This window comes from Antechinus flavipes, chromosome 5 (assembly GCF_016432865.1).
Source record: "Antechinus flavipes isolate AdamAnt ecotype Samford, QLD, Australia chromosome 5, AdamAnt_v2, whole genome shotgun sequence".
Taxonomy (NCBI): domain Eukaryota; kingdom Metazoa; phylum Chordata; class Mammalia; order Dasyuromorphia; family Dasyuridae; genus Antechinus; species Antechinus flavipes.
The window spans coordinates 104,374,353-104,388,227 of NC_067402.1; the positions used below are offsets into that span (position 1 = coordinate 104,374,353).

Genomic DNA, 13,875 nt, shown 5'->3' on the forward strand with positions numbered 1-13,875 from the left:
TAAGAGGTAGTCAGGTGGCTAAGTGGATAGCACTGATTTTGGAGTCATGAAGACCTAATTCTCAGATACTAACTGTATGACCCTATTTGTCTCAATTTCCTCATCTGTAAAATGAACTGGTGAAGAAAATGGCAAATCAGTCCAGGATTTTTGCTGAGAAAATCTCAAATAGGATCATGAGGAGTCTGACAGGGCTGATAAACAACAAGAAATCTCAGTTGATTGACTTAAGTTCTCTGGATTTTCAGCTTTCTCATCTGTGAAATAAAGAGATTAAGACTTTCAATGTCCTTCTAAATTTTGAGTCTATAATAATGGATAGTAGAGTTATTAAGAAGAAGGGGTGTAGCAGATTTCTAGCTGATGTGTCTCTACTGAGTCTGAATCCCAAAGAGATCATTAAAAAGAGAAAAGGACCCACATGTGCAAAAATGTAGCAGCCCTTTTTGTAGTGGTAAGGAACTGATAACTGAGTGGATGCCCATTAGTTGGAGAATGATAGAATAAGTTAAGGTATATGAAAGTTATGTAATATTATTGTTCTATAAGAAATGATCAGCAGAATGATTTCAGAAAGGCCTGGAGAGACTTCTTTGAGTGGATATTAAGTGAAGTGAGTAGAACCAAAAGAACATTGAATACACCAACAATTGTGATGGAGGAGGCTCTTTTCAAGAATGGGGGGATTCAGGCCAATTCCAATAGACTTGTGATGGAGAGAGCCATCTGCATAAAGAGAGGACTGTGGGCACTGAATGTGGATCACAACATAGTATTTTCACCTTTGTTGTTGTTTTCTTGCTTGTTTTTTTCTTTCTCATTTTTTCCCCTTTTGATCTGATTCTTTTTGTGTAGCTTGATAATTGTGGAAATATATATAGAAGAATTACACATATTTAACATATATTGAGGGGGTAAAGGAAAGAGGGAGAAAAATTTGGAACACAAGGTTTGTAACTATCTTTGCATGTTTTTTGAAAAATAAAAAGCAATTAAAAAAAGATTTCCAATTGATAGATTATTAGCAAATAATCTCAGTCATAAAATCAAGGATTATCATCTAGATATTCTTAAATAGCTTAATTTTCAGATATTCTTCTTAAAAATAACTAATCCTTTTCCACACTAACTTTTTCTTTCACTATTTCATTTCCAAGCTCAATAGCTTAGTTTAAGAAGATAAGGTTTTGATTTTTCATTAGATTTGTGTTATTCTTTTAATTAAACTTGCAAGCATTTTCAGGCAGAGACAACTTTTATTTTACTTACTACCAGCTTTATTTTTTGAAAGGTTATGTGCTTCTGATGACATTCTGTAAAATGATTCAGCACAGTTGAGGCATGTGCTTATGCAAAATCTCTTCCTAATCCCAGGTACAAGGATATGGTACAAAGGAAGCTCTCAAATTTTAGTTAATTTCCATTCTCCAAGAGCCAGAAGATAACTATAAGTCTCATCCTTTCATGAACCTAAGTGCCAAGAAATTCCTCAGCACATTAAAATCCTTAATAAGAATCCTGGAAAGACAAGTGTTTAATCAACCCTAATTGGCAGTTTGCCTCTGATTTCCCCATGGAATCAGAAATAAATTCTGTCTCAATCTCAATGTCCTCATCTGTGAAAGAATCTACTTCACTAGTGGTAGTAAGGAATTCTTTTCCTCCTCACCCTAACTTCCTTGGTTTCTTTCAAGTCCCAGCTAAATTCCCACCTTCTATAAGAAGCCTTCCCAATTCCCCCAGTGCTAGTTTCTTCTTTCTGCGGATTTCCTACAATTTATCCTGAATATAGCTCATTTGAATATCAGGAATTGTATCTCCCCCATTAGATTTGACTTCCCTGAGAGGAGGTCTTTCATGTTTCTTTGTATCCCCAGTACAAATCTAGTGCCTGGAACTTAGTAGGTGCTTAATAAAAGCTCATTTAATAAATGAGGATCAAGTGAAATAACATATGGAAAAGAAGTGGGGAGGCAATTCAAATTTATATAGTGTCAAAAAGTGCTGGGTAGCAAGTGCCTTTATAAAAAGCTTATTTGTTCCTCAGATTGGAACCTCAAAGAACTATGTAAATACTACCTGTCAAGTTATTATTGGTATAAATCAAGGAATTTAAGACATATAAAAGAACTTGGAGAACATTTTGTTCTATTCTTCCATTTTACAGATAAAGAAACTGATTCCTAGGGAAGTTATATGCTTTGCCCAAAGGCAAACAAGTTATAAGCCCTCTTTCCTTTCTGGTTCTGCTATTCTAATTCCCTTTATCTTATTTCTCCTGTACAGCAAAATGCCCTAATTCATATCTAAATGTAGCCTTTACATGTGATTATTATCTCAACATATTCCAATGAAACATTCTGTAAGTAAACTAGTTTTTTTTATCAGGAGCAGCATATTTAGTATTAAACATGGTCCATTGTTAGGAACATTAGTTTGGTTCTAGACAAATGAAAGAATTGTGAACATTCACTTCAGTTTCAGATAAGGTGCTCCTTTACTGAAAAGTATCATTTTAGTTTTTACTCAGTTGTCTTGATATTTGTGGAAACTAGTCAAATACCACGATCCTCTGATCAAATCATCAAGGCCAGTTTTCAAAGTGATGGTTGATGGACAGAAATATGTTTGATAACAAACAGAATTTGTTAAGGGTCTTCTATTCACAAAGTTACTGTGATGGATACCAGATATACAAAGATAAATAAAGCGACTTTTGCCTTTAAGGAATTTTCATTTTCCTGGCACATAATAAATAGGAGCTCAATAATTGCTTATTGATTGATGGAAGGCATACAATATATGGATTTGGGTTTGGTTTTTTTTTTTTTTTTTTTGGTCACTTCAGTCTTGTCTGACTCTTCATGAGCCCATTTGAGTTTTCTTGGTAAAGATGAGGCCAGATTTCACTCATCTTCCTGACTTGAAGCTCAATGCTCTATCCCATGCACCACCTAGCTGCCCTATAATGTGTGCAGAGAAGCAAATGTTTTATATTATTTTTGAATTACACAAGTAATTTCACTGGAGCAGGGAATTCCAGATAAGGAATCTCCCTCTACAAATGCAATCTTTTTTGCATTTTGCAATCTCAGTGTTGCTTGGAGCTGCTAATATATGCAAGTAACTGGACCATGGTAATTTAGCTATTATATACCAGAAGCAGGACTTTAACACTAGATCTTCCTCATTCCTAGAGTGGTGCTCTAACCAATAATCCTTTAGTCAACATTGTTTCTACTTCATAATTTCAAGAAAGGGAAAAATATTAGCAACTAATCAGGAAAGGTCATATATAGGAGGGGGCACCTGAGTTGTGCTTTGAAGAACTTTAAGGATTATGAGAATGGAAATAAGGAAGAAGTGCATTCCAGATATGGAAGACTACTGGTAGAAAAAAATTCCCTCCATCTCCTCAAGTTACTCCTTTGAATCTTGAGGGGGAGAAATAGGGAGCTGTTTCCTTGGAACCAGACCTGCCAGTGGAAGAAGGAGAATGAATCTGAGTACCTGTACTACCTATGGTTCATGGAGACAGGAGACAGAATGTCTTGTAGGAGAAATAGCTGGCAGTCTAGTGTCTATGAAGGGGAATGCCATGTAACAATGACTAGAAAGGAAGGTGGGAGCCATCCTGTGGAGATTGAAGTTATTACAGACTGTGGATTCTAAATTTTAAAAGGAAGATATTCAAAGAGTGAGTAAGATAGTGAAAATACTCTGATGTGTATTCAGAACCATCCATTTGGCCACTAGATGGAGAATAGAGAGGAGAGAGACCAGAGGCTGGGCTATAGCAATAGCCCAGTAATGAAAATTATTAAAGCAATAAAGATGGTGTTTTAGAGACAATACTTATGACATACAAAAGTATCTAAGTAAATTAAAATTTATATCCCAAGTAATTCAAATCAATATATATGTTTTTAAGCATTTACTAAGTGCCAGGATGATTCTAAGCAATGGGGAGATAAAGAAAGTAAAACAAAAATAATCCTGTTCCCAGGAAACTTAGTCGAACCAATGGGAAAGACAATATATATAATGGTGTACAAATAAGTTATATATAGGATGGATTGTAGATAATCATCAGAAGGAAGGCTTTAGTACCAAAGAGGATTGGGAAGGGCTTGTTGTGGAAGCTGGCATTGTAGATTAGACTTGAAATAGCCAGGAAATGAGGAGGTGGATATAAAAGAGAGAAACAATTCTAGGCATAGGTTCAAATGGAGACTCCTGCAAGCAAAAGCAATAAGGTCATTGTCACTAGATTATAGAATACTTAGTATGAGAAAAACTGAGAGGGCTCCAGGTTAAGAGGGACTTTAATTAACTCAGAATGATTCTCTCATGTAATAATCTTAGTGAATAAAATCATGCCTGGGTCTGTAGCCAGGAAGATCTGAGTTCAAATCTGATCTCAATCATTTTCTAGCTGTGGTCAGAAAGTCACTTAACTGTTTGCCTCAGTTTCCTCACTTATAAAAGGAAATGGCAAACCCACTCCCAGTATCTCTGCCAATGAAAGTCAAATGGATCACAAAGAGTTGAACAGGACTGATATGACCGAACAACAACAACAACAAAAGACTCATTGGATTTCAAAATCGGAAATAAAAATCAAGCAACTAGCATTGGCTCAATGGATAGAGTGCTAGACCTGAAGAAAGGAAGACCTGAGTTTAAATCCACCCCCAGATACTTTCTAGCTAAGTAGTCCTGGGTGAGTCATTAAACTGGTCTGTTTCATATTCTTCAACTATAAGATAAACCCCTATCTCCCAGGATGGCTGTGAGGATAAAATGAGGTATTACACGTAGCACTTAGCACAGTCCCTAGAAAACGGTAGGTGCTTAATAAATGCTTATTTTCTTCTTAGTTATCCACTGTGTTTAGAGCTGAAAGGTCACAGAACTTTACTGAGTGCTTTATATGAATCATTTTAGTGAATTTTTAATATCCAACTTGGGGCTTTCCCTCCCCATCCCATCTCAGAGCCCACATTGGTTGAAGGGGCCATTTCAATACCTGTCTTTCTTGTATTGGAGCTCTGTCTTTGGAAGAGATTGTAGATATCGTTTAGGCTCATTGGAAGACTAGACCTGGGGCCTTTCTTCAGCCCTCCCATTGGAAAAGCAGGCTGGAGCAAGATGGCGAAAGACATTAAATGCCAAGCGGAGGAATTTTAATTTAGTTGCGTGGGAGGGAGCCAATCGAGCTTTTTGAGCCAGGGAATGGCTTGGATAGACTATGTTTCGGGAATATCACTTCCACAGTTGTGGTTACCTTCAAATCTGCTATCTCATTCCCCAGATCTTTCATTTTCCTGAGCCAAGTGATGTGTTATTGATTGTATAAGACTGTAATTCCCTGGGAAAGGGCAATGTCAGGGTGGAGGGCATGAGAAGGATAAAAGTCCTCCCAGTGTGAGCCGTCGGAGCAGGTTGGCCAGGCCGGGCTTGGCCCATTTTTGTCACCATTTACAACAGGCCTCACAGAGCTGGCTCCAGTTAGAGTTTAGACATGCAAGAATGAGAATGAGCCAGATGTGGCCAGCTCACCCCCAGGCCAGCCAGCTTGCTTGGGTGGAGGCACAGAGGGGGAGGGCTGGGAAAAGCAAAGAAAATTCCTTCCTTCTTCCCTCCTACCCTTTGCTATAGGCTAAAGATCACCTGGATGAAAGGTCATTAAGCTTTCTGCTGGGGGCTTGCTTTTGCTCTTGAAAGAGAAATTTAGAGAGGGCTCCCCACAGCCTAGGGAGGCAGCCCGGGCTTCTGGCCCCTGCTCCAAACCACAGCGAAGAACTGGATGAAGTTAAGGTAAGAGAAAGACTTCCCCTCTTTGGAGATCCCTAATAGGGTTGGGTTTTTCTTTTTCTTTTTTTTCCCCTCTCATCCTTGGCTTTCCTTGAAACGGTAATGTGCTATGTCTATATTTGTTTGCATATTTTCTCTCCCATAAGTTCCACGAAGGCGGGACTGTCATTTGCTTTTCTTTGCCTCCCTAGTGCCCAGCACAGTGTCCGGCACACAGTAGGTGTTTAATAAATGTTCCTATTCTTTTTCTCTGTAAGAACAAAGGAATCATTTTTTAGACACCGCAGAACACAGTTAACAACCATTTATTAAATAGCTACTATGTGTCAGGCACAGTGCTAATCGCTTAGTGAGACTAGTAAAAACCATAACTGCTTTCAGAAAGCTCCCAGTGTAATGGAGGAAAGAATGAAGAGAAAAATATTTCTTTAGAAGGGGAACTAAGCCTTCCCTGACATGGTAATGTTAGCACTCAGGATAACCAGGGAGACCTGGGAATTAGAAAATAAACTTGGTCAGCTTTACTGTCTCTGAGCTAAAATGCTAAAAATACACATAAGGTGGAACTCTTCCTTGGCAGTATGATCTAAATTCTGTCAGTAGGTAGCTTAGTACAGTGCCTTTGATTGAGGGGGTGCTTAATCATTGGATAGTGTCACAAAATACCTGATGAAAGTGTATCCTTTTGCTTTTCTTTTCATGCATAATCACTTACCTTTTTCTGGCCTCAAGAACTTCACTAGCTTGGATAAATCAGTGAACCTCTGAATGTCTGTTTGCTTACCTGAAAAATGACAGTAAACCTGTCTCCCAGGGCTAGTATGAGGATAAAATGAAATGTAATACTTGTAAAATGCTCTGCAAACTTTTAAAGCACCATATAAACAAATGATTGCAACTAATGAATTCTTATAGCAGTCTTGCATAGACTAGGGAAACTTCAGAATATCACACTCCTTACAATGAAACAAGGAACTCGCAAGAATACAGTATAGTTGGCTTTTTTGAGGGAGTATTCTTTTTTTATTATTATTATAGCTTTTTATTGACAATACATATGCATGGGTAATTTTTCAACACTGACCCTTGCAACACTTCTGTTACAACTCCTCCCTTGAAGGAGTATTCTTAACAAAATGAGGGACAGTCAGGAAAAAATTAGAAAAAATTGGTGAGACCCCTTGGGCATTTCATTGGGACCCTGCAGAGAATGAGATCCTCTCAAGCCAGTAAAGTCTGGTGGATTATGATTTTATAAGGTTCTCCTCTGAGTCTGTCATAGGATTGGGTAGAATCTGGCTTTTTGAAAAGAGTAAGAATCCTGCGTCTACAGGTGGGAGGAGGCAAGATTCCTTGAGAATAAATGCCTAGTTGAATTTTAAACTCTCCAACCCTGGAAAAAAAGAATTTGTGACAGTTCTTATTTGGATTAGGTAACTCAGTTTCCTTCTCTGGGTTTTTTGAGCTTCTTTGGGGTTCCTTTATTTAGATAGGTGGGGATGCTCCCCACATAATAAATAAAACTTGACAGCCTCATCCCATCTTGTTCAGGGAGTCTGCAGCTGGTGTAAAATCCAAGAGCACATTTTCACAGAGCCAGACACTCCCAGAGAATAAATCCACTATTCCTTTCCCCCCAGTTCTGAAGTCCCTAATATCTTCAGTGATAGTACCGATTGTGGTGGGGGCTGTTTTATTCTACTGGCAGGTTACTAATTTTACCTATGCTGCTGTTCCTGAAGTGGGGAAATCCCATAGCTCCCTACCTCTCCCATGGCTAGTGAGTCGAATTGGGAATTATATCCTTAGATGTTGGGAGGGATGATGATGGAGACTTCTTAGTTTCTCTAGAAACCAGTTCAACGCTACGATCCAGTTCTGGGCGGCACTGTCAGGTGATCAGAGCAATGACATTTCTCTTGGTTATTTTTACTGTTAAGCTGTGTTGTTAGTATGAGCAAAGTGATTTCGCAAGCCACCTAAAAAATAGCTTTTCTCATTCTCCTAACTCATAGCAATGGCTGGGAGATCAGATCAAATCTCTATGACCTTCTATCTAAAAGGCCATTCTGATCCCCTAAAACAGCTTTGTTATCAAGGCAATTGGAAGTAGGAGTCCCTAAAGAAAGTTCAGGGAGGCTTTGTCTCCCTCCTCATTCATTCCTTCTCCTCACTCCTTGCTTGGGAGTTGAAGGTTTAGCAGATTAGGTAGTGAAGAAAGTGGAAGTCAGGTGGCTGGGTTTAAGGGTGAGAGTTCAATCATAAACCAGCTTTTTTTGTGCCTTTGTAGAAGGAGGGCTTACTCTATTGTCCACCTTTCCTAGGATTTTGACAGATTGTCCAGATCATTGAGTTGTTCAGTTGTGTCCAACTTTTCGTGACCTGGTGAACCATACTGTCCTTGGGATTTTCTTGGGCTGAGTCACTTAGACGCCTCCTTTTGGGGAGATTTCAGTGGGGTAAAAAAAGGAAACAAGAATGCTCCTTAATTAGAGAGAGGCTAACCAAATTATAGTATTGAATGTGATGGATTGGCTGTCATCTGCTGAATATGAAAAGTATAGAGAAAAATGGAAAGATCCACATGAATTGATACAAAACAAAGTGAGCAGAACCAAAAAAAAAAAAAAAAAAAAAAAAAACAATGTATACAATGACTGCAATACTGTAAAAGAAAAGAACAATCACAAAAGGGAATGTTATAAAATTGCATTTATTATAAGGAAACACTCCTATCCTATCCCTTTATAAGTGTATTGATCAGTTTTATGGATTTCTCCCCTTTTTGTCATGTGTACCTACATATACAAACACATACATACTTATGTTATCTAGATTGACACCCTAGGGTACTAGTAGAGAATTTTGGTAAAGGTACTGGAGAAAATCGTGTTTATATAAAACCCTAAAAAGATGTAGATAAAAAACTCATTTTTTGATATAGAGAATTGACTCAAATTTATCAGAATACTAGTCATATAAAAATGTTCTAAATCACTATTGATTACAGAAATGAAAATTAAGACAACCCTGAGGTACCACTTCATACCACTCAGGTTGGCTAAGATACAGGAAAAGATAATGATTAATATTGGAGGGGATGTGGGAACTGGGGTGGAGTAGAGCCAACCATTCTGGAGAGCAATTTCAAACTATGCCCCAAAAGTTATAAAACTTTGATCCAGCAGTGTCTCTACTGAGTCTGTATCCTAAAGAGATTATTAAAAAGGGAAAAGCATCCACATGTGCAAAAATATTTGTAGCAGTTCGTTTTGTAGTGGCAAGGAATTAGAAACCAATTGGATGGCCATCAGTTGGGGAATGGTTGAATTATGATATATGAATGTAACATAATATTATTGTCCTATTAGAATTGATAAGCAGGCTGATTTCAGAGACACTTGGAGAGGCTTACATGAACTGATGCTAAGTGAAGTGAGTAGAACCAAGAGAATACTGTACACAGTAACTGTTATACAGCAACAACAAGATTATGTGATCATCAACTGTGATTTCAACTTTGAGGTGATTCAGACCTGTTCCAGTGATCTTGTGATTGAGAGAGCTATCTGCATTCAGAGAAAGGAGTATGGGGACTAAATGTGGATCATAATGTAGTATTTTCACCTTTTTTTTTTTTTTTTTTTTGGTCATTGTTTGCTTATTCTTTTTTTCTCATTTTTTTCCTTTTTTGATCTGAGTTTTCTAGTGCAGCATGATAAATGTGGAACTATGTTTGCTTATTCTTTTTTTCTCATTTTTTTCCTTTTTTGATCTGAGTTTTCTTGTGCAGCATGATAAATGTGGAACTATGTTTAGAAGAAAAAAAACTTATTTTTTAAAAAAGAAACAAAAATAAAATTTAAACCTTAGCCTCCTTCCTAAAAATGGTTGTTGTTGTTGTTGTTGTTGTTGGTTTTTTTTGGTTGTTTTGTTTTGTTTTTTTAGAACTAAGCCCTGTTGCCCAAGGAGATATTAATTGAGCATTAAAGGAAACTTCAAAGCTTCATAGAGTACTAAATTACTTTAATCTCAAAGGCCTCTTAGTTGGTTACCATCCCAGAGGTACTGAGAATGTGGACTCTGTCCTTTCCCTTAGTCTCTTGGGAGGTCTGCAGCCTGGACAATTACTATAAACTCGTTTGCTAAACCGAGCTGGACTTGCCCAAGTAAGCATCCTGAAATAAGTGGGAAAAAAACAGGTTTTATTATATAAAACTGAGTAGTTTTATGCTAGTCATAGGCTCCAGGTCTTCAAGGCTGTGGTCAGCTTCCTCTGCTGGCAGGTGTTCATGCAGGAATATTGGGAAGGTGACCAGCTCCAGTAACATGGAGATATTTCAGATGTAATTATAGCCCTCCTTGCAGATCCACTTTTCACCTCATTAGAGATCTGAGGTTCCCAAGCCTCTCCAACACTGAGGAATTTCTATATGGACCTCGGCAACTTCTGGCACTATGATTTTGTTTTTCAGTTTCTAAGACAATAAAGTAGAGATCCTGATCCTTGGGACAGGGCATAATGGTCAATATATAAGGATGCTTTTTACACCAGAAATTTATATGTAAGCTAGACACTCATAACATCACAAATAAACAGGAATGGAATGGGGACAACTGGCCACATCACTGCTTGAAGAACCACTGATAAATTAACAGATTTTGCTAAGTGAAGTTAGATGATATAGTAGAGAACAAGGATTTCAGTTCACACTTGGACAACACACTTAATCTCTGTCTCTCAATCTCAATTTTCTCTGTAATCTCAATTTCCCATAAGTGGCGACAAATCATAGCACTTCCCTTTCAGGAATCACAGAAAGATTAATCAATAAACTTTTTTAGTCAATTACTATGTGCTGTGCACTGTGCTGAATTTTGGGAATATAAACAGAGGCAAGAGAAAATCCTGGTCTTCCAGTTTACACCCCGACCCAGTAGGTAATTCCATTCTGGCTTGGCGTGTGTGTGTGTGTGTGTGTGTGTGTGTGTGTGTGTGTGTGTGTGTGTCTACTCTAATTCAGACACAGAGACAGCCCAGGTGTGTGCTTTGGTTTTAATTCTGGTTGTGCTCAATTTTCCCAAGCACACAAAGTTTGTAAAGAATACTCCTTACCGATCTCATTTTAAGCAATCCCTTCAGAGAAAGCTTGCCTACTATTTTGGTATCTTATTCCTGAATGTGATTTATTCCAATACAGGTTTAGAACACCAAAGTACTCCCCGGGGGGAAATGTAGCTATTTTTGTCACTTACTTTGGGAAAACGCCCAAAGGATAGGTGTTTAGGAACAGAGCCTCTAGTCATAATCTTGGGGAAAGGGAGAAGCAAGGGGACTTTTGCTTTCTCTAAAAGACTTGGAATATAGATGTAGCTGCTAAATTTCAAGCATTTCTGATTCTTCCTCATCTCATTTGGGGTTTTCCTGGCAAAGATACTGGAGTGTTTTGCAGTGGATAGAGCACTGGACCTAGAATTAGGAAAACCTGAACTCAGAACCAGCCTAAAACACTAAAGCTGTGTCACTCTGGGAAATTTAAGCTAATTTGCCTCAGTTTCCTCATTCTGTAAAAGGAGCTGGAGAAAGATATGACCAACCACTCCAACTTCTTTGCCAAGAAAATCCCCATCTTCATGACCCCATGAAGAGTTAGACTGGAATTACTGAATAATAAAAAATACCTGAATATAATATCCTTTCTTTCCAATTCCCTTTGGAAGGATTTTATCAGGGAGAAAAGGGGTAAGAGAATTTGTAAAGAAAATAATATGAGCCAAAAACCACTGAGAGAAAAGCACCAGATGTGTTTAAGATGTGTGTGTGTATGAGTGTATGTGATGAAGAAGAAAGAAAAAATGTGAAATTTCATATTGCCATATAGTGGAGGAATTTAAAGCCTAGGCAAAATGACTTGTACTTTATATGGTAAGCAATAAATGTAAGGTACTAGGGTTTTCATTGAATGATTAGGTCTATAAATAAGGAAGATTTTTTCTGATGGAAATATGAATTCATATCTGCTATCTATAATACATTGTGCACTATGTGCTAAGGATAATCAATCAATCAATAAACATTTATTAAGTGCCTTTGGCCACTCTTACACCCAGCTTATCTAAATTCCAGCATGTAAGTCAAGTCAATAAGCATTTATTAAACATTTATTATTTCCCAGACACTATACGAAGCTCTAAAGATACAAAAAGAACAAAAGACAATTTCTATCTTTAAAGCATTGACAATTTAATGGTATAAGAAAACTAAAATCAAAAGAAGTTTCCTATTCTTAATAAGTCAAGTCCATCACAGTTGATCATCACTTAATCTTCTTGTGGCTATGTATGATGTTCTCTTGGTTTCACTCATTTCATTTAGCAACAGTTCACTCAAATCTTTCTAGGCATTTCTGAAATCATCCTGCTCATCATTTCTTATAGAACAATAATATTCCATTACATTCATATACCCTAACTTATTCAGTCATTCTCCAATGATGGGCATACATTCAATTTCCAGTTCCTTGACATTATAAAATGGGCTGCTACAAACATTTTTGCATCTGTGGGTCCTTTTCCCTTTTTAATGATCTCTTTGGGGTACAATCTTAGTAGTAACATTGCTGGATTAAAGGGTATGCACAATTTATATAATATTCTAAATCACTATTGATAAGAAAAATGTAAATTAAAACAATTCTGAGGTACCTCCTTATACTTATTAGATTGGCTAAAATGACAGGAAAAGATAATGATCAGTATTGGAGGGGATTTGGGAAAACTGGGGTATATTAATGCATTCTTGATGGAGTTGTGAAATGACCAGCCATTCTGGAGAAAAATTTAGAACTATGCCCAAACGGCTATAAAACTGATATAAAACTTTGACCCAGTAGTGTATCTATTGCATCTGTATCCCAAAGAGAAAATAAAAAAGGGGAAAGGACCCATATGTGCAAAAAGTTTGTTGTTATGGTGACAAAGAATTAGAAATTGAGTAGATGCCCATCAAGTGAGAAATGACTGATTAATTTATAGTTTATGAATGCAATGGAATATAAGTTCTATAAGAAGTGATGAGTAGGGTAATATCAGAATGACCTGGAAAGGCTTACATGAATGAAATGATGCTGAATGAAGTTGGCAGGACCAAGATAACAACCAGTATTAACAACAAGATTAAGTGATGATCACCTATGACAAACTTAGCTCTTTTTAACAGTATGGTGATCTAAGACAATTCTAATACACTTGAGATGGAAATGCCATCTGCATCTAGAGAAAACTATGGAGACAATGCAGATTGAAACAAGCTATTTTTACTTTTTTTTCTTTCTTGTGGTTTTCCCCTTTTGTGTTTATTTTTCTTTTAAACATGACTATTGGAAATATGTTTAAAATCATTGTACACATATAACCTACATCAGATTGCTTGTTCTCTTGGGGAGAAAGGAGAGAAGAGAGGAAGGAAAATTTTTTGGGGAAATCAAAAATCTTATAAAAGTGAATGCTGAAAACTATCTACAAATAATTAGAAAAAATAAAATACTAAAAAATGAAAAAAAATAATGCCTTTCTCCTTTTCTTTCAGGCCAATACTGAGTCACCATGGCGTCTGTGTTTCGAAGTGAAGAGATGTCCTTATCCCAGCTGTTTCTGCAGGCTGAAGCTGCATACTGTTGTGTGGCAGAACTTGGGGAATTGGGATTGGTTCAATTTAAAGATGTAAGTACAATATCATTTGGAGTCATAATGGAGTGAGGACCAGAGAATTACTGTTATTCTCTATTAACGACTTTTGTTTCTATATCGTATCTCAAGGTTTATAAAAGTTTCCTCCTGCCATCCTTGTTATGAGTTTTTCTTTGATTTTTTTTTTAAATTTGGGTCCTTCTAGCATAGCCATTTTTATTTCTAACTGAGTGAGATTTTTCTGATGATGTGTTAATTTTTTTTCAAATAATGGCTTTTTTTTTTTTTTTTTTTTGCTGAGGCAATTGGGATTAAGTGACTTGCCCAGGGTCATACAGTTAGGAAGTGTTGAGTGTCTGAGACCAAATT

At 37.1% G+C, this 13,875-nt stretch overlaps 1 protein-coding gene across 1 annotated transcript in view; it reads left to right on the top strand.

Moving 5' to 3' along the window:
• The first annotated feature begins 13,057 nt into the window (after positions 1–13,057).
• The window catches only part of ATP6V0A4 (ATPase H+ transporting V0 subunit a4), a 45,208-nt gene continuing 44,390 nt past the window's right edge, over positions 13,058–13,875 (top strand). The window contains exon 1 of the mRNA XM_052001410.1: positions 13,058–13,539. Within this exon, the coding sequence (XP_051857370.1) occupies positions 13,423–13,539 (117 nt within the window). The 5' untranslated portion in view covers positions 13,058–13,422. The remainder of the gene's footprint in view (positions 13,540–13,875) is intronic.